Source organism: Maylandia zebra, linkage group LG2 (genome assembly GCF_041146795.1).
Source record: "Maylandia zebra isolate NMK-2024a linkage group LG2, Mzebra_GT3a, whole genome shotgun sequence".
In the NCBI taxonomy this organism is placed as follows: Eukaryota; Metazoa; Chordata; class Actinopteri; order Cichliformes; family Cichlidae; genus Maylandia; species Maylandia zebra.
Genome location: NC_135168.1, coordinates 36,957,802 through 36,975,809, shown reverse-complemented (window position 1 = coordinate 36,975,809; position 18,008 = coordinate 36,957,802). Strand labels below are relative to the sequence as shown.

General features: G+C 40.6%; 1 protein-coding gene across 8 annotated transcripts; it reads left to right on the top strand.

Annotated features, from left to right (window-relative positions):
* Positions 1–3,911: 3,911 nt before the first annotated feature.
* On the top strand, positions 3,912–17,574 carry ogt.1 (O-linked N-acetylglucosamine (GlcNAc) transferase, tandem duplicate 1). 8 transcript variants are annotated; one of them, XM_076892006.1, is made up of 22 exons: positions 3,912–4,262; positions 5,561–5,741; positions 6,429–6,672; positions 6,796–6,864; positions 10,195–10,311; positions 10,405–10,484; positions 10,608–10,803; positions 10,896–11,036; positions 11,133–11,233; positions 11,663–11,816; positions 12,073–12,174; positions 12,291–12,488; positions 12,764–12,922; positions 13,040–13,129; positions 13,292–13,417; positions 13,528–13,698; positions 13,804–13,920; positions 14,023–14,193; positions 14,413–14,565; positions 14,731–14,983; positions 16,103–16,238; positions 16,333–17,574. In XM_076892006.1, exons 1-22 carry the CDS (start codon positions 4,226–4,228, stop codon positions 16,511–16,513), a joined length of 3,177 nt encoding a protein of 1,058 aa, XP_076748121.1. In that variant the 5' UTR covers positions 3,912–4,225; the 3' UTR covers positions 16,514–17,574. The 8 variants fall into 8 exon arrangements, with proteins under 8 accessions (XP_076748121.1, XP_004541046.1, XP_004541045.1 ...); XM_004540989.6 differs by having other exon boundaries at positions 3,913–4,262; positions 5,591–5,741; positions 12,291–12,470; positions 16,115–16,238; XM_004540988.6 differs by having other exon boundaries at positions 3,913–4,262; positions 5,591–5,741; positions 12,291–12,470.
* The last annotated feature ends 434 nt before the right edge of the window (positions 17,575–18,008 follow it).

The following is an 18,008-nucleotide window of genomic DNA, read 5'->3' as shown; positions in this document are numbered from 1 at the left end:
GCATTCCAAAACACTGCTAATAATGTGGGTCATCAGCTTGTACTGGATCTTATCCGAAAATAAATGGGCTGAAATAATTTAGGCCACTCAATTGGTGGCAGAATTTTCTGGGCTGGTATTTTAGCAGCACAACAGACTCTAAATATCTCCCGGCTTTTCTGTGATTTTGATATCGCCATATCCAAATTGACGTGTGATCGGACCCCTTGCTCTCGGATGCTTCCTAAAATAGCTTGTGTGAAAGCAGGGTCTGTTGTGCGGAGCTGTCACTGACCCTTTCGGCAGGGGAAGATGCGTTCACACTGACTGCCTTCCTTGTGACCGTAGCCTGCACAAAGATAAAGCATGTCACATTCAATCGCCGTAGACACACGGTACCCATGACATCATCCTGTGCACAAGAGGCCGGCGAAGCGGTGTGAAGAGTGAGAGCAAAGCAGAGGAAAGTGAAGAAGAGCACACAAACCAGGCGTCCTGTGCATGCTTTGAGCACACAGAGCAAAACCAACATGGGCAGTGATGTCAGCTGCTTTCCCATAGAGAGGCTATGGGAAAAAACTGGGGTGCAGCCCCCCTTTTTAACATCTTCTAGCATAAATGGCATATTAATCCCTCACATTTAATTGGAAAAGGTAGCATTAAATATGTCACTCAAAGAGTTGTTGTACATAACCACTTAGTTTGAATATAAAATAGTCACTAAATTCTGATGCTGGTTGATGTAAAGCTTTAAAACCATAGAAAGGATTCTTGCAGTTTTGTGAAAAGAGGTAGAACGTCTTAGTAGTGGATTAAGTCACATTTCCAACTACAGACACATGTTCTGGACTTGAGGAAATAAAAGATCTAAAGCACAGTGACCAGTCTGCAAGGCTCAAGAGCTGAATCTGAGATATGGGTTTACAAAGGTTGCCCTCTGTTGGTGATTATGAATCCTGCAGAATAGTTGCACCTAAAAGCTGCATAGCATACAGCCAAGTTGACTGCCTATGCTGAGAAAGGTTTTTGAAAACCAATTTCTATCTTAATTAATTCAAAATTTATGCTAAAACTGCACCTATTGTGTTGGGGAGTCTTGAATTTATTAATTTATTGTATTGAATTTAGAAATAGATGGAACGAAAAAAAACCCCAAAAAACCCTGTACACCCCCACCCCTCTTTGTCCCACAATGAAACAATCCCAAACATTAAAGAAATTATATGGCTCACCATTTTCCCTAACAAATATCTGGAATATGTGGAAATTATTTTCCATTCCTTAAATTTTTCTACATTTTCAGCTGATCTGCTCATTAAAGTATGCACAGTTGTACAGTGTAAAGTATTTCCCCCCTTCCTGATTTCTTAGGTTTTTACATATTTCTCACAATCACGTTTCAGATCATCAAACAAATTTTAACATAAGGCAAAGTTAACCTGGTAAATAGAATAAAGAAATTCATTAGTGGAAAAAGTTATCTACCTTCCTCCCCATGATGAACTAAGTGTGATTAACCACATTTATCAAAAATAGTAAGGTCAGTTTCTCCTGCCACACCCAGGTCTCATTACTGGCCTGTTGAATCAAGAAATCACTTAAATAGAACCTATCTCAGAAGTGAAGTTCGCTAAAAGATCTTGAAAAGTAACGCATCATGGAACGATTTAAAGAAACTTGAAAACAGATAAGGAACAGTCACTGACATTTATCAGTCTGGAAAGGTCTGGAAAGGTCTGGAAAGCGATTTCTCAGGCAATGCGACTCCAGTGACTCACAGTGAGAGCCATTATCCACAAATAGAGAAAAAATGGAACAGAGGTAAACCTTTGCAGGAGTTGCCGGCCTACCAAAATTACTCCAAGACAGCAACGATGACTCAGCCAGGAAGTCACAAAAAACCCCAAATCAACATTAAAGAACCGCAGGCTTCACACGTCTCAGTTAAGGTCAGAGTTTATGAGTCAACAATAAGAAAGAGAGTTGGGAGAGTTCAAGGAGAAAACCACCGCTGACCAAAAAGAACACAAAGGCTCGTCTCACAAAACATCTTGATGATATATTTAGGAATTTAAGGAAAATAGTCTTCGGACTGAGAAGACAAACAATGAACATTTGGGAACGTTTGAGTCCCGTTATATCTGGCATAAAACTAACACAGTATTTGGTCAAATAGAGCATCACACCAGCAGTCAAACACCGTGGTGGTAGTGTGATGGTCTGAGGCTGCCCCAGCCAACATGTATATATGGGCCCCACCTGGTTTTTGCGTGGGCTGGATGGGTATCATGTGGGCATGGGCTCAAACTGGGCTTTTTGTATGGGGCCTACTTGGGTTTTTCACATTAAACCCATATGGGCAATCCCAAGTGGGCACTTTTAGTAGGTCCAAACATGGGAAACACTTAACTTGGTCCAAAATGGGAAACACACGTAGGGCCCACTTGGGTTTTCCACCTAGGATAGACATGGGCTAACACAGTCATTTAAGGATAGGCTGTTGTTGTGTGCCCCAGGTGGGGCAAAGTGAGGTAATCAATATATGTTTTAGTATCGATGACAAAGGTGGGGCCCACCTGGTCAAACTATATGGGTTACACATGGGCAAATGCAAGTCAGAACCTAAAAACATGTCTATGTGGGCGCCATACGGGGCAAAGTGAGGTAATCAATATAAATTTTTAGCACTGATGACACAGGTGGGGCCCACCTGGTCAAACTATATGGACCACACATGGGCAAATGCAAGTCAGACCCTGAAAACATGTCTATGTGGGCCCCATATGGGTTATGTTAAGTTAATATGGGCTTATATTTTATGTGGGCTCAGGATTGTTTAGTATATATGGGACCCACTTGGGTTTCTCACATCAAAACCATATGGGAAAAACCAAGTGGAAACATATAGTAGGTCCTTGCTGGGTCAAACATGGGAAACACTTAACTTGGTCCAAAATGGGAAACACACGTAGGGCCCACTTGGGTTTTCCACCTAGGATAGACATGGGCTAACACAGTCATTTAAGGATAGGCTGTTGTTGTGTGCCCCAGGTGGGGCAAAGTGAGGTAATCAACTTTGCTGCTGCAGGACCCGGACGACTTACCGTAATTGATGGAACTTTGAATTCTGCTCTCTACCAGAAAATCCTGAAGGAAAATGTCTGGCTAGCACTTCATGCCCTGAAGCCCAAGCCTGTTTGGATTATGAGTGGTACAATGATACAAAACACACCAAGTCCACTTCTAAATGACTTAAAAAACAGGAAAAACAAAAACAGAAGCAAAATAAAGATATTTTAGTGGCTTAGTCAAAGTCTGCATTAAAAACAGGTTCGAGGGCAATTACTTTTTCACAAATTGGGATTTATAAATCATAATTTATCTCATTAATCTGTGTTTAATATTAAACTTTGCTTGGTGATCTGAATGATCTGTGACAACTAGTTCTTGAATTGTATATTAGTTAACATCACTACCACTTCAGTTTTTGCGCCTGTTTTATCTGCATAGCAGAGCCGCGTAGATCTCCAGCTGTGCATTGCATAACTTAAACAGAATCCACCCACTGTTATTTAATGTCGGTGTCTCACATTATTCTCGTGTGGCTGTGGTAACACGTTACAATCCACAGACGATCTGCCTCGTGAATCTTAAAACCGGTTCTCTGCTGGCTTTTTCCGTTTGCACTCCGTCTCACTGCACCAATGTGTTCTTCCGCGCAGCATCGTTCCTAATATGTTTTTTTTTTAACTTTAGTAAATAAAGAAATAACACGCGATAAAAGGAGAAAAATGTAATCACAAATCTTCTGAAATATTTTCACATCGCTACGTGCGATATTTATTACAGTTTTACACACGTGTCTCGGTAACGGCGGTGAACGGATCTAGTTTATCTCAAAAACGAGTTCCACCCATCTCGCCATTTTATGATCCACTGCTGCTTTGTTGGGAAGGGGAAGCTAGCAAGAGCCATTAAACCAACAGCACGTAACATGTTAGCTTAAAAACGAGCTCTTAACAGCAAGACAATTGATTGGGTATTAGCCAGCTGATACTAACCACTGCGAGATCTACATTTGTCGCTTTAGGGGAAAAAGAAACATACGTTAGGACATTAGTTTAGCTAACTCTGCATAGCTATTGGGGCAACGTGTTTTCTGCTTGTCGCAATTTTTTTTCTCTGAGATTGTTATCTGCTAGAGGACACATTGACGACCACCGTGCAAGACTCGAAGACCGAGGAGATGGCGAGCTCAGTGGGAAACGTGGCCGACAGCACAGGTTTGCTGTTTTTATGCAAGTAATTCTACACAGAAGGCAACAAGGCAAGCTTCAAAGACTGTGTCCTTGTGTAGGTTTTTCCCCCCTAGATGCGATCGAGCTAGTATCTAACAAATAGACCTTAAAAAAAGAAAATAGGTAAACTATTTTAACCCTGTTTTTATTTATTAAATTTGTCTTTTGTCCAACGTGGAAGAACATGTTAGTAATAGCAACGCGGGCTCAAATTTCTACCTCGTATCGCGACAATAAAAGCCCTAAAGCTAACATTAGCGTAATTTAGCTTTTAGCACAGGTTTGCGTCGAAGTAGCCGCAAATTGTCTACTAGTCACACTTTAACGCAGACGAATAAGCATTCCACGAAGGTGCTTTAGCGGTTTGCTCGGGGTATACCATTTTTGTTTCATTGATTTCATGTTTAAGGGTCGCTGTGAAAGCTAAGTCAGCACAAAGGGGCTTGAAGATGTCTTTGAAATTTGTTATCGGGGGGCCTTGCTACTGAAGTCTGGCCTGTGTCTACCGCTTAGCACAGATAGCCTTTAGGCTAATGGTAGCATTATCCCAAAGGTTATCGGCGATACTGATACCAGAACGGTTCTGAAACCCGGTATTTTCGCGCATTGACTGGTGGTTTAAGCATTTTAAGCTATACTCTTTCCACAAGTAATGTTACGTAAGTGTCATGACCGCTTGAGCAAACCGGATCTACTGCATTATTAGCCCTGCAGTAAAAGTTTAGCTATATGATGCGGCTTTGTTTTCTCAGCCCCACCTTTGAATAACTAGTTTGTTTTGTTGGAGCAGAGCGTTCTGATGTGTTCACTACCGCTTCAGATATATACATATATACACACACACACACACATAAAAATTGTATTAGAATAAGTTACAATAAAGTAATCTGGTGTTTCATAAAAGTACATATTTGATATGATAAATTACTAAACATCCAAAATGTGTTATGGAGAGTTTTTGCCAGAACCTCTCACACCTGTTTCATCCATCTGCTTGCCTGTTTTCCCATCACACACATTATTTTCCTCCATTTTTTTTTATTTGTTAGACTTTATTGTGACTCCTACCCACACAATAAGATGTAAAATCCCCAAATGTGTATCATGAGTCCCCCCCCCCCTTTTATTTTGAGTTCAAATTGTGTTAGTCACTCTTCTTAAATTAAAGCATTTGTCTTATTTTCCTCTTTAAAAAAATTCTGTTATCATTTGTCTGATTTTAATTTTTTCCATCACCTCTAACGTGTCGTTTTCCCCCTCCTTGGCTTATGTTGGTGCTCCAGAACCAACAAAACGTATGCTTTCCTTCCAAGGGTTGGCTGAGCTGGCGCACCGGGAGTATCAGTCAGGGGATTTTGAGGCAGCTGAGCGCCACTGCATGCAGCTGTGGAGGCAGGAGCCTGATAACACAGGCGTGCTGTTGCTCCTGTCCTCCATCCACTTCCAGTGCCGAAGACTCGACAGGTGAGGTGTTGGGGGGGTGGAAAAGCACACTGGGCATGTGAGCAGTAGCAGAGGAAAATGGGTCGTCTTGGCTTTGAGTGCACACACTGGGGAGTCCTGTGGAGCAGCTGGGCTGTCTTGTGCAAATCCTGTTATGTGGTTTAACTTGGGTTTTGTGCATTTCTGGTGGTTGGAGTGTAACCTTTCTTTTCAGGTGCTTGGGTCTTTCAAGTAATATGATCTAAAGGCTTTTTCACTCATTTCAAATCCTTAAATGTGGACAATGCCAGTATCATTACAGCCTTGTAATGCTGTTGAATTTGGTATTTAACCATAATACAAATGCTAAACTTGTATGCTTTTGTTGTTTACCCCAAAAACTGTTGGTTAGTAAAAATGTTCCATGACAGCTCACAGGATCAAATTGAATATGGTGATCATCTTCGTGGTATTTTCATCATAACTTATTTTGGGCTGTACTGACTGCATGTTTGCATAGTAGACATTTGAATAAAAAGTTTTGCTCAGGTGCTGAGGCTCATGTTAATGTGTCTTGATATTTGGGATTTTCATCATATTTGACAATGCATCTTAAACTAATTTTCTGTTCTTTAACATCTTGGGCCTTGCTGTTGTTTCTGCACAGCAGTTTGAACCAACTGTGTCAGCTCTGGAGTGTAATAGTTTGTGCATAATCTTTCCTTGCAGGTCTGCTCATTTCAGTACCTTGGCCATCAAGCAGAACCCAATGTTGGCTGAGGCCTACTCCAACCTGGGGAATGTGTACAAGGAGCGTGGGCAGCTGCAGGAGGCAATAGAGCATTATCGCCATGCTCTGAGACTCAAGCCAGATTTTATTGACGGGTACATCAACTTGGCTGCAGCTCTGGTGGCCGCAGGAGATATGGAGGGAGCCGTGCAGGCTTATGTCTCCGCATTACAATACAACCCAGTGAGTTAATTTATATTTTTTTCTAAATTGTATGTGTCAATGCCCTATACATTTATTTAGTTGGAATGGCCACAAATAGGCTGTTTATAGAATTTTTTTTTAATTTTTTTTCCATCTTCACAGGATCTATATTGTGTGCGCAGTGACTTGGGGAATTTGCTTAAAGCCCTCGGGCGTTTGGAAGAGGCCAAGGTATGTTACAGCGCGTTGGCGTATACTTAGATGTGGCGTTTGTATTTTTGTTGTAGATCTTTTTTCTTTCTTTCTTTTTTCCTCCTTGTCCATCAATTTTGTTTTTAGTGTCACTCACTAAGACCATAGATGTTTTTTGTTTTTTTTTCTCCGCTTTGACATTTTTAAAGCAGTCTTACTATTCAACCCACTTATGTGAAGGACAGAAAATGGAAGCATCTCCTCATTTTTCAGAGTTGCAGTTAGCTTCTTATCCCCTTATTTTAAACCTTTTTGAAGTACTGGACTGTAATGGGTTAACACCCATATGTGGAAATCAGGTTTTCTGAATTTCTTTTAAAAAAAACAAAGCAATACACATACTGTTTTGTTTTTTTGTTTTTTTTTTTAGACAGCTTACATTTAAAAAAAAAAAAATAATTTTTTAGTGTACACATTACATTCGTCTCTACCCTATATCACTTTTAGTCCCAATGTCCTTTGCTTTACACAGACCTCTTATCAGAGATCAGTCCCTTTCCCTTCCAGGAAGAAAGGCTGGAGTTTCAAAATTCACACAGCTGAACTAACCTCGGCCCCATGCATTTCCATAAAGTTGACTTTGGAGGAAAATCGCTGGCTCGGTCTTTGAAGAAATTATGAACTGATGAAAAGTTAGTTTATCTTTGCAGTGCAAAAGATAAGATGGTTTCTAACCTAACTACTATACTCCTGTATTGTTTTTCTTTCAAGTGCCCTTATGACAGGTTCTTCTCAGTTTGCTGTCAGTTTGGGGGTGCTACACTTCAATTTATCACTTTTAAATGTATCTATATTCTTGGGGGGGGGGGGGGTTACCTGAATTGGGTTAAATTTGTGATTATGGAGTTGTCTTGCTGGTTACAGGCCATCTTATTTCGTGCTAGAGGGGGGTAAAGGAGTGGGGAGGAGCATCAGGGAGTCACAAGCTCCCCAGCTCTGTCGCTCCGCCCCCCCGCGCGCTTGCTGAGGATTGGTGGAGTGGGCGCGCTCAAAGCTGTCTTCCTGACCCTTCAGTTTGATTGAATCAGTGCTTGAGCACATTCCCAACAGTGTCTTTCCGCACATATACATCAATTTTTGGATCCACTTGATGGATTTTATCCAGCTGGTTATCTCTTCAGATATCCACTGCTTTTAAATTGTTAACTGAACATATGGATTTAAGAGCAGTCATTCTCACATGCCTTAAAGTGGCACAAATGCTGTCAGGCAGACAGCTTACCATCAGTACTCCACCGCCTGCGTCAGATGCTGGGTTAGAAAGACAGAAGCACGCGCAACAGCGATGACCTCTTTATTTCAGAGCTGTGGAGGCTTCTAGATACAAATAATTAAACCACAGACTTTTCTCCATTGGCCAGGACTCAAGAAAGCAGGCCAGGATAAAGAAATCAAAGTTCTATAAATATTTCATGAAAATGCAAAAAAAGAAAAGCCATGATTAATACTTCTTCCCTTTTTTCTTCAAATATGTAATATTATTCCCAAAGAAATGGGATCAGTTCATTTGGGCAAGATCAAGCCAGTAACTGCCCTCCTGTTCTGTGATTGTAAAAACTGAATTGAGAATTTACTGGAAGCTTGACTTTCCCTGGTACTGCACAGATCAAAGCCTTTCTTCCCTCCCAGTTACCCCTAAAGCATTCCTTTTGTTTTCTTTGAAATGAAACATTCATTTGCATGAATGAAAACTAAGGCTAGTATTATAGTTTTTGTTTGTTATTTGGACAAAAGTGCTTTTTTATTTTTATTTCCATATTTTAAAAAAAATGTATTGTTTGAGAACTTTTACTAACGATCTTGTTTTCTGATTTTTGTCTCTTTTGGTTTTTCCACAACTGATATTGTTATTTAGAAGGTTTCAGGTGGGTGACACTATTCCTGCGTAGGTGCCTGGCGGAAAGGAACACTAGGGCAGCCTCAGTCCTCTCCTCTTCTTCCAGCCAGCTGCGACCACCACTCTGACAAAGTCCAAAAATATGGTAACGGGTTTGTAACTGCCAACAAAAGAAAAACCACCTTACTTCATGCTTGAGCTCCTCTGTCTTGTGGCTTCCTTTTGAAGAGCAAAAGAAAAAAGTAAAAAAAAAATAATAGTAGTAATAATAATAATAGAGCATTACAGTAAGCATTTCTTAAAATATGCTATACTAATTACCCAACTTTATATTATGTAAAAAAAAAAACTTGGTTTTGGAAGCATTAATCATGAAAAACAAGTAAGAACCCTCTAACTCTTACATTTTGGTTATTTTTTTCCTGTTTTGTTTTGATTTCCCTTCTTTATTTGGAGTTGCAGCGTTCTGATGATCATGCAGATAGTGCGCTGTGAGTCTGCAGTAACGCAGGGGCTGCGCAGCGATATCTTCCAAGCAACCAAAAAGGCGGAAAGCGCAAGCGTGCGGCTCCCCCATACCCTTCATTCCCTTTGGCCTGTTAGTTGTGGACCTCCCCCCTCTTGCAACCAGCCTGGTTGCCAAGTGCCCCTAAATTTCAAGTGTAATTGGCTTATGACAAAACCAAAGACAACGTTTTGTGACAAATGGCAGTGTAATTATCTTAGCATTTAACCACTGCCTTTCTCTGTATTCAGAGCCATTTTGTGGGTGCCGAGTGTGTGCCAGTCTGGTGTTGCAAGTGTTCTGTCAGGGGTTGTTGGTCTGCAGCTGTTTCACGTGGCCATTCAGCAAGCGTAGCGGCGCAATAAGAACCTTTGCCAGGAGCAAGGTCATGCAAAGAGCATAATATGGTGCACAGGCGTGGTGACCCACGCAGCGCGCTCGTGTTTCTTGCGCATGCATTACAGGGACTTTCACCTGCACAAAATGCCCAGCATCCCAGGTTGTGAGATGCCTTGCTAACATCAAATAGAGATTTCATGCAGTTTGTTTGTTGGTACTTTAAATTTTAATAAAAATTGTTATTAGGGTGGGCAGACAGCAGATTTTACTGGCTCTAGTAACCACTACATTTGGTAAGGATGTGGTCATAACTGGAGGATGAGGGCCTATGTGTGGGTGTCGGTTGGATCCGCGCAGCGTAGGAAAAAGCATTGCAGCTTTGCGCGGCAGACTTGTGCGCAGGCGAGCCCATGCTGTAGACTCACTTTTTGCCATCATGGAGAATGGTCACTAATTTTGCTTTCTCTTGCTTTTTGTTTTCTCTTTTGCTTTTATTCTCAATCTCTTTTTTTTTTTTTTTTTTTTTAATTTATTTTTTTTATCAAACCCTTCCCCCCCCCTTCTATGCACTATACCTCTCCCATTCTACCTCTTCTCCTTTCCTGTGGTTATTTTAAACCCATTGAAGGCTTGTTACCTGAAAGCCATTGAGACTCAGCCCAACTTTGCCGTGGCTTGGAGCAACTTGGGCTGTGTGTTCAATGCCCAGGGAGAGATATGGCTGGCCATACACCATTTTGAAAAGGTCAGTTGCATAGTTTTTTTGTAACATTAATCAAACTATATTATGAGACACCTTAACAGTATCAAATATAAAGTCTTTTTCCTTGGTTTTTAGGCAGTGACACTGGATCCAAATTTCCTTGATGCATACATCAATTTAGGCAATGTTTTGAAGGAGGCCCGCATCTTTGACAGGTGAGTCTAAATCATGACAGATTTTTGCATCTGCTTGTGGGTTTTTTGTTTTTAGGTTGTAGCATACATCATTTCATTTTAAATGTTTGCAGAATATTCATAACTTTTATTCACATCTTCCAGAGCTGTGGCTGGATACTTGAGAGCCCTGAGTCTGAGCCCCAATCATGCTGTTGTCCATGGAAATCTGGCCTGTGTCTACTATGAGCAGGGCCTCATTGACCTTGCTATTGACACCTACCGCCGTGCTATTGAATTGCAGCCCCACTTTCCTGATGCCTACTGCAATTTGGCAAACGCTCTAAAGGAGAAAGGAAATGTAATGTGTTTTTTGTCTCGAATCTTGAGTACCTCTGAGGTCATTAAACACTTGCTGAGTTTTTACTGACTGAGTTCTATTTTCCCTAACAGGTGTCTGAAGCCGAAGAGTGCTACAACACAGCTTTGCGTTTGTGTCCAACTCATGCCGACTCCCTTAACAACTTGGCCAATATCAAGCGTGAGCAGGGCTACATCGAGGAAGCTGTTCAGCTCTACAGAAAAGCCTTAGAGGTGGGTTTAACATTGTCAAGATTAACAGATTTGAAATATTCACTTTTACAGTAAAAATGATCATGTGGTGATACTTATTCAAACTTTATTCATCAGGTGTTCCCAGAGTTTGCAGCAGCTCACTCTAACTTGGCCAGTGTGTTGCAGCAGCAGGGAAAACTGCAGGAAGCCCTCATGCACTACAAAGAGGCAATCAGGTTTGTAAATGAATGCTGGAGACAACTGTGGACTTTGAGTTTATGCCTGCAATTAGCTTTCTTTTTCTTTGTTGGGCTCATGTTTAATCACTCCTGTCACTTTTCTAAAGTGAGAATAGCTGTCTTAGTTCAGACATGTTACTGATCTACTAACTTTAAATGGATGTTTGATTTGTAGCATTCTTAAAAGTCCCGTTGGCAACATTTACCGAAAAAGCTGCTATCTTAATAACTGCTGCTAAATAACTTAAAGTTTGTACATGAAAATAGAGCAGTAAGTATACTGTGAAGCCACCTGAGTGTTGCCAGATATGAGTGAAAAATTAAATCCATTAATTTCTCTCCTGTGACACTCCTATGATTATTTACTTTTGTGTAAAAAGACCTGACAGCTGAGTAATTTTGTTATGTGGTCTGTTTGAATTTTAGAATCAGCCCCACATTTGCTGATGCCTACTCAAACATGGGGAATACACTAAAAGAAATGCAAGATGTTCAGGGAGCTCTGCAGTGTTATACTCGTGCCATCCAGATCAACCCCGCCTTTGCTGATGCTCACAGCAATTTAGCCTCAATCCATAAGGTAGGAATATTTCTTAATTTTACTCTTCATATGCTCTCTCTAGATGATAGATAGATATAGCACTTCACTATTAGATTATCCACCTCCAGGTTGCTTCTGATGTTGCTTTTCACATTAAATTAGTAAATTTAAAGATGTATTTTCACACAAACCTAATTAAAAATTGAGCAATGGATACCTGAGTTAGCACCCGTTTGTTAGTTGAGTATGCCTTTTGGAGTTTTAATTTTTATGTTTGTATTTATTTTATTTTTAGGATTCTGGAAACATCCCAGAGGCTATTGCATCTTATCGCACAGCCTTGAAACTGAAGCCTGACTTCCCTGATGCTTACTGCAACTTGGCACACTGCCTACAGGTGTTCATCTGCTGTTATACTGCATCTTTCTATTTTTTATTTTTTTTACTTCTGCTGTTATCAAAACAAATTTTCTGACTACTTTTTGTTGTTGTTTTTGCCCCCCACTTTTTCAGATTGTGTGTGACTGGACAGATTATGATGAGCGGATGAAAAAGCTTGTGAGCATTGTGGCAGACCAACTGGAGAAGAACCGCTTGCCCTCAGTGCACCCACACCACAGCATGCTGTATCCGCTCTCTCACAGCTTCCGCAAGGCCATTGCTGAGCGCCACGGAAACCTTTGCCTGGACAAGGTAGACAAAATGATCAAAGCAAGTAAAGCTTTAATATATATTTTGGGAGGGTGGAAGGTGGCTGGTGATGGAAGTGCCTGCAGGGTATGGGGAAGGTAAGGGGGGTGGGCAAGGTACTGGGTATAAAGAAGTAGAGAAGCTGGTGGTGAGTGGGTCGCTTGGAGTGATGAAGGTATAGGGGGTAAGAAATGATTTTTGGGCAAACAAATTTTTATGTTGTCAGTCAAACATCTGCCATGTAGACTTTACTGTCCTACTGTACACGTATTCTTATAACATTACTTACTCCACAGATTAATGCACTGCACAAACCGGCTTACGAGCATCCCAAGGATCTGAAAGCTAGCGGTGGACGTCTGCGCATTGGATATGTAAGCTCTGACTTTGGCAACCATCCAACCTCCCACCTGATGCAGTCCATTCCTGGAATGCACAATCCTGAAAAATTTGAGGTAATTTCAACTCTGAATTGGTTTTTATGGTTTAAAAAAAAACGGTGCTTATTACACTCTGCAATGTATTGACACAGTGTTGACTAAAGTCTTAATTTTGTTTTCCTTACCCTAAAGGTGTTTTGCTATGCACTCAGCCCTGATGATAGTACCAATTTCCGTGTGAAAGTGGTCGCTGAAGCTCATCATTTCACAGACCTCTCACAGGTAACTCATAACATGTTGTTTCCTCAACAGTATCTTTCTATTTATAACACATCAACCTTGAGCATTTCTATTTTTAACTTGGAAGTCATTTCAACCATTGTGCTGTCAGATGCAATGTCAGGAACTCTAGCCATTTACATAAACTGTAATTTTTGTCTCCAGATACCTTGCAATGGCAAGGCAGCTGATCGTATTCACCAGGATGGAATCAACATTCTAGTGAATATGAATGGATACACCAAGGGAGCAAGAAATGAGCTCTTCGCCCTCCGCCCTGCCCCTGTTCAGGTAAGCCTTACATGTAAATTGTTAGCCTGTCTAGGGGATAGCTATATTTCTGCTTGTGCAATATACTGACCGTGAAAACGCACAGCTAACAATTTCTACCTATTCAATAGGCTATGTGGCTAGGTTACCCTGGAACCAGCGGAGCTCCCTTCATGGACTACATCATCACAGACAAGGAGACATCGCCTACAGAAGTGGCTGAGCAGTACTCAGAGAAACTTGCCTACATGCCCAATACCTTCTTCATTGGAGACCATGCCAACATGTTCCCTCACCTCAAGGTTTGTCCAGCCTTACAATGCTGCAGATTGATTCTATGAGCTGTCTTGTTTTCCTAAAATTTTACTTTCACTGTTGTTGTAACTTTATTTATTTTTGACCAACAGAAAAAGGCAGTGATTGATTTCAAGTCTAACGGGCACATCTTTGACAACCGCATCGTTCTTAATGGTATTGATCTGAAGGCCTTCTTGGACAGTCTGCCCGATGTCAAAGTGATAAAGGTGAGTAAGGAAAAATATCCAGAAACTTTATTAAAACAGATGTTTAATCTGAAACAATAATTCTGATTATTGATGAACATGTTTTATTTTTTAATCGACCAGATGAAGTGTGACAACAACCAGGAATCTACTTGTGACACAAATGGAGCCCTGTCCATGCCTGTAATTCCCATGAACACAGCAGCTGAAGCAATCATCAACATGATCAATCAAGGCCAAATCCAGGTCACAATCAATGGCTTCACTGTCAGCAATGGCCTAGCCACCACACAGGTAAGAGTCACTATTAGACGTACACACTTTGGCCACTTTTGCTTCATGTAAACACACTGTCTGGACACCCTGGTCACGTTCCCATATATTGTCACATGCTGCTTCTTTTTACAGAAGTATTTTAGTCAATGTTCCCTCATTTAGGAGGGACTTTAAAACAAAACACTTTAAAACAAATGTAAGCGTTAAGGCCGCAATATTTTCATTCCTCATGTTTAGATCAGTAACAAAGCTGCAACTGGGGAGGAGGTGCCACGCACGATTGTTGTAACAACTCGTTCTCAGTATGGTCTCCCAGAGGACTCCATTGTCTACTGCAACTTCAACCAGCTCTACAAGATTGATCCACCTACTCTCCAGATGTGGGTCAATGTAAGTTTGGACTGTCCTTATTATTAATGAACTGGAGTTCCTTTAACTAAGAAATTCTGTTTAAGGGCGTTTCAAAGTGTGTGTGTGTGTGTGTGTGTGTATACATATATACGTGCGTGTGTATAAAAATAAATAATCAATCGCTTAACATTTGTCTTGTTGCAGATCCTAAAGCGCGTGCCCAACAGCGTATTGTGGCTTCTTCGCTTCCCTGCAGTTGGTGAGCCCAACATCCAGCAGTATGCTCAGAACATGGGTCTGCCAGGCTCTCGGATCATTTTTTCTCCTGTGGCCCCCAAGGAGGAGCATGTGAGAAGGGGCCAGCTTGCTGATGTGTGCCTAGACACTCCTCTGTGCAACGGTCATACCACAGGCATGGATGTTCTCTGGGCTGGAACACCCATGGTTACTATGCCTGGTGAGCAGAGTTTTCAGGAATAGGCTTGGCTACCAATTAGGGCTGCCACAAACGATTATTTTGATAGTCGATTAGTCACGTATTATTTTTGCGATTAGTCGACTAATCAGATCATGCATCCATTGGACGTAAACGTACAGCTTGGTGCACCAGCATGCATCTGCTCTTATAACTATCATTAGCTTACAGTTTTAAGTGTTTAAGGTATGTGCTAACTAAAAATAAAGACAAGATGATAGTTTATTAAATTGTAATGAAATTTGCAGATTGTTTCGGTGAAGTTTAATAAACTCCTTGCTATCTAAAATATAACGGGACACCGGAGTATATTCTCGAGCATGTTACACTTCTGATAATCAGTTGTCTGCTTGACGTTTATTCAGCTGTGTAAAAACTATAACTTTAATCTCAGCCAAACCGATTTACTCAGGAACAAATAAAATACTAAAAGCCAAACAGTAACATTTTTAAGTTATCTAAGTGACTTATATATGTTTAACCTGAGTAGCGAAAGACGGCGGTGGGTTTGAAAACTATTTGCCCGGAGTCAGGGGTTCTCACCGGCTCTAGTGAGCTTTGCCCACGGCTAGCTATCGAGCTAGTGGGTAACGGACATCAGAGCGCTTTTCAAAATATGTGGTGTCTTGATAAACTGAGCAGATATTTGAGGTTTGCACAGCTACATTCTCGCCTGAAAATGTTAAACGTTTATTTTGTGACCTAGAAAGAATAAGAGTAATATTAAAACTAACTAGCTGCCGCCACTGTTGGAAATTGAGCCGGGCTGCTCTAATTCTGGGACAAAGCTACTTCTTCGGGGTTTTCCTTGTACATGCAGTGCTGCCATCTTTAGTTTCATTCTGTTATTACACTCTTAAATCCTACTACTTATTCCTGCATCTTTTGGGATCTTACAAAGCTTCAAACGACACGTCGACTATCACATCAGTCGTCGACTATTTTGATAGTCGACATAATTGTGACTAGTCGACTAATTGTGGCAGCCCTACTACCAATTGTTGCCATAACACAAGTTGAATAATTAACAGATTTTAAAAAATATAAAAACATGACCATGAGGAGAATGTTAATTGAAACCTGTTTTCTTTTAAAATATTGACACCACTGTAGGTGAGACTCTTGCATCCCGTGTGGCTGCCTCACAACTCAACTGTCTGGGCTGCCCTGATCTAATAGCTCAAAGCCGCCAGGACTATGAGGACATAGCAGTCAAACTGGGCTCCGACATGGAATAGTAAGTAGATGTTTATCCTAAACACTTAATTTTATTTATTTTTAAAACATACTTTGTCACCTGCGAACTCTGATTACTCGCCCTCCTCCTATAGCCTGAAGATGGTCCGAGCGCGTGTTTGGAAGCAGAGAATTTGCAGCCCTCTTTTCAACACCAAGCAGTACACAATGGACCTGGAGAGGCTCTATCTGCAGATGTGGGAGCACCACAGTAATGGCAACAAGCCAGATCACTTGGTCAAACACCAGGCAGTAGAGGCTAGTGAAAATGCTTGAACTGGAAGCATGCAGAATTATTTTCCCCTTTCCCCCAGCCATTTTAAACCCCCATCAGCACCATAGTTTGAATGGTCCGTTTCCACTCCAGCCCCTTGTCGAACTTTTGTCTGTATCACTCTCCTTTGCTATTAATGGGACTCTTGTTTTCAAGGAGCCTACACATGTTCACATTTATATCCCATTTACACTGATCGTTGCCTCTCACATCTGCATCTACTGAGCCAGATTGATCCTGAGACATTCAGGCAACTCTTCTGAGACTCTTGTCCTAAAACACAGTATAGGTATTTGGTGAGCATGAAAGGATTGTGAATGCCTGGCTTCCTTTTTTTTTTTTTTTTTTTTTTTTTTTTTTTTTTTTTTTTGTTTGTTTCCCCTTTTTTGGTACTTGGATCGATGGATTTACTTTCTTCTGTCATTGTGCATATGGGACTAAGTGCAGCTTGTGGAGAGAATTTCCAGCCGTCATTACTTGTTGATCTATTTATAAATGGATTAAGAGTGTTGTGTGTTTTAAAAATGACATTGTTGCACCATGGAAATTGTACCTGACATGTTTCATCAGCTTTAACATGCAATTATAAAATATAAATTGCTGCAACTCTTTAGTTTTTTTTTTGTTTTTTTTGTTTGTTTTTTTTAAAGCTCCTCTCACATACCTGCAGAAGTAGGTGTTCTAAGTTTCTGAAAACATGACAAAATGAGAACTTCTGAATGCCAACTTCATTAAGCAAGGACTGTTTATTACAAGGACTATTTATTATCAGGACTATTATCAGTTCTCAACATGTTCATAAGACTGGACAAATCTAGAAAAAGCAACTCCTGTTAAGTCAGCGGGGAAGACCTAAATGTAATTTTAGATTACATACCTTATACATTTTTTTTTTTTTTTTTTTTTTTTTTTTTTTAAAAATCACACAAACCTGAAGCAGGCGGGTAAGTATTTCTAAGCAAATTTTCTTTTTTTTTTTTTTCTTTTTTTTTAATTGTCTGTTTACCTTTATGCTGTCAACGATGCCATGAGGCACTATATATAATAAATATTGAGATGGCAATCACTTTGTATGGTGTTTTGTACTCGATGGTAAAGCCGGTGAAAAACTGAAACCCTACCCCCTTTGTTTCTTAAATCCTCATCAGTGTGCGGTCAGCAGCTCACAGCACCTTGTTAAACTTGGCAGATTTATGTACTTGTATTCAGCTGTGCCTTTCTGGGTCCATTGGAGTCTGCTGACAAAATGAAAACAAATTTCCTGTGCCGAAATCTTCAATATTGGCGTTTATGGAAGTGTTTAAAATAAATAAATAAATAACAAGTCCTGCATTCACAAGTATACCAGTCCCACAACCAGGTGGAAGAAGAAATTCAGTGAAAAACCAAATGGCTGACTTTTATTTTTTTATTTTATTCCCCCCCCCCCCCCCCCCCCCCCCCCCCCCATGTTTTTATTTAACATTAGTGGTAACAATTGAACAATTTCCTCTGGAT

Coding starts and splice junctions, on each gene's coding strand:
- ogt.1 (XM_076892006.1), top strand. CDS start 4,226: ATGGCGAGCTCAGTGGGAAACGTGGCCGACAGCACAG. Junction 5,742..6,428: donor CAGTGCCGAAGACTCGACAG/GTGAGGTGTTGG, acceptor CTTTCCTTGCAG/GTCTGCTCATTTCAGTACCT. Junction 13,130..13,291: donor ATTTCACAGACCTCTCACAG/GTAACTCATAAC, acceptor TTTTGTCTCCAG/ATACCTTGCAATGGCAAGGC.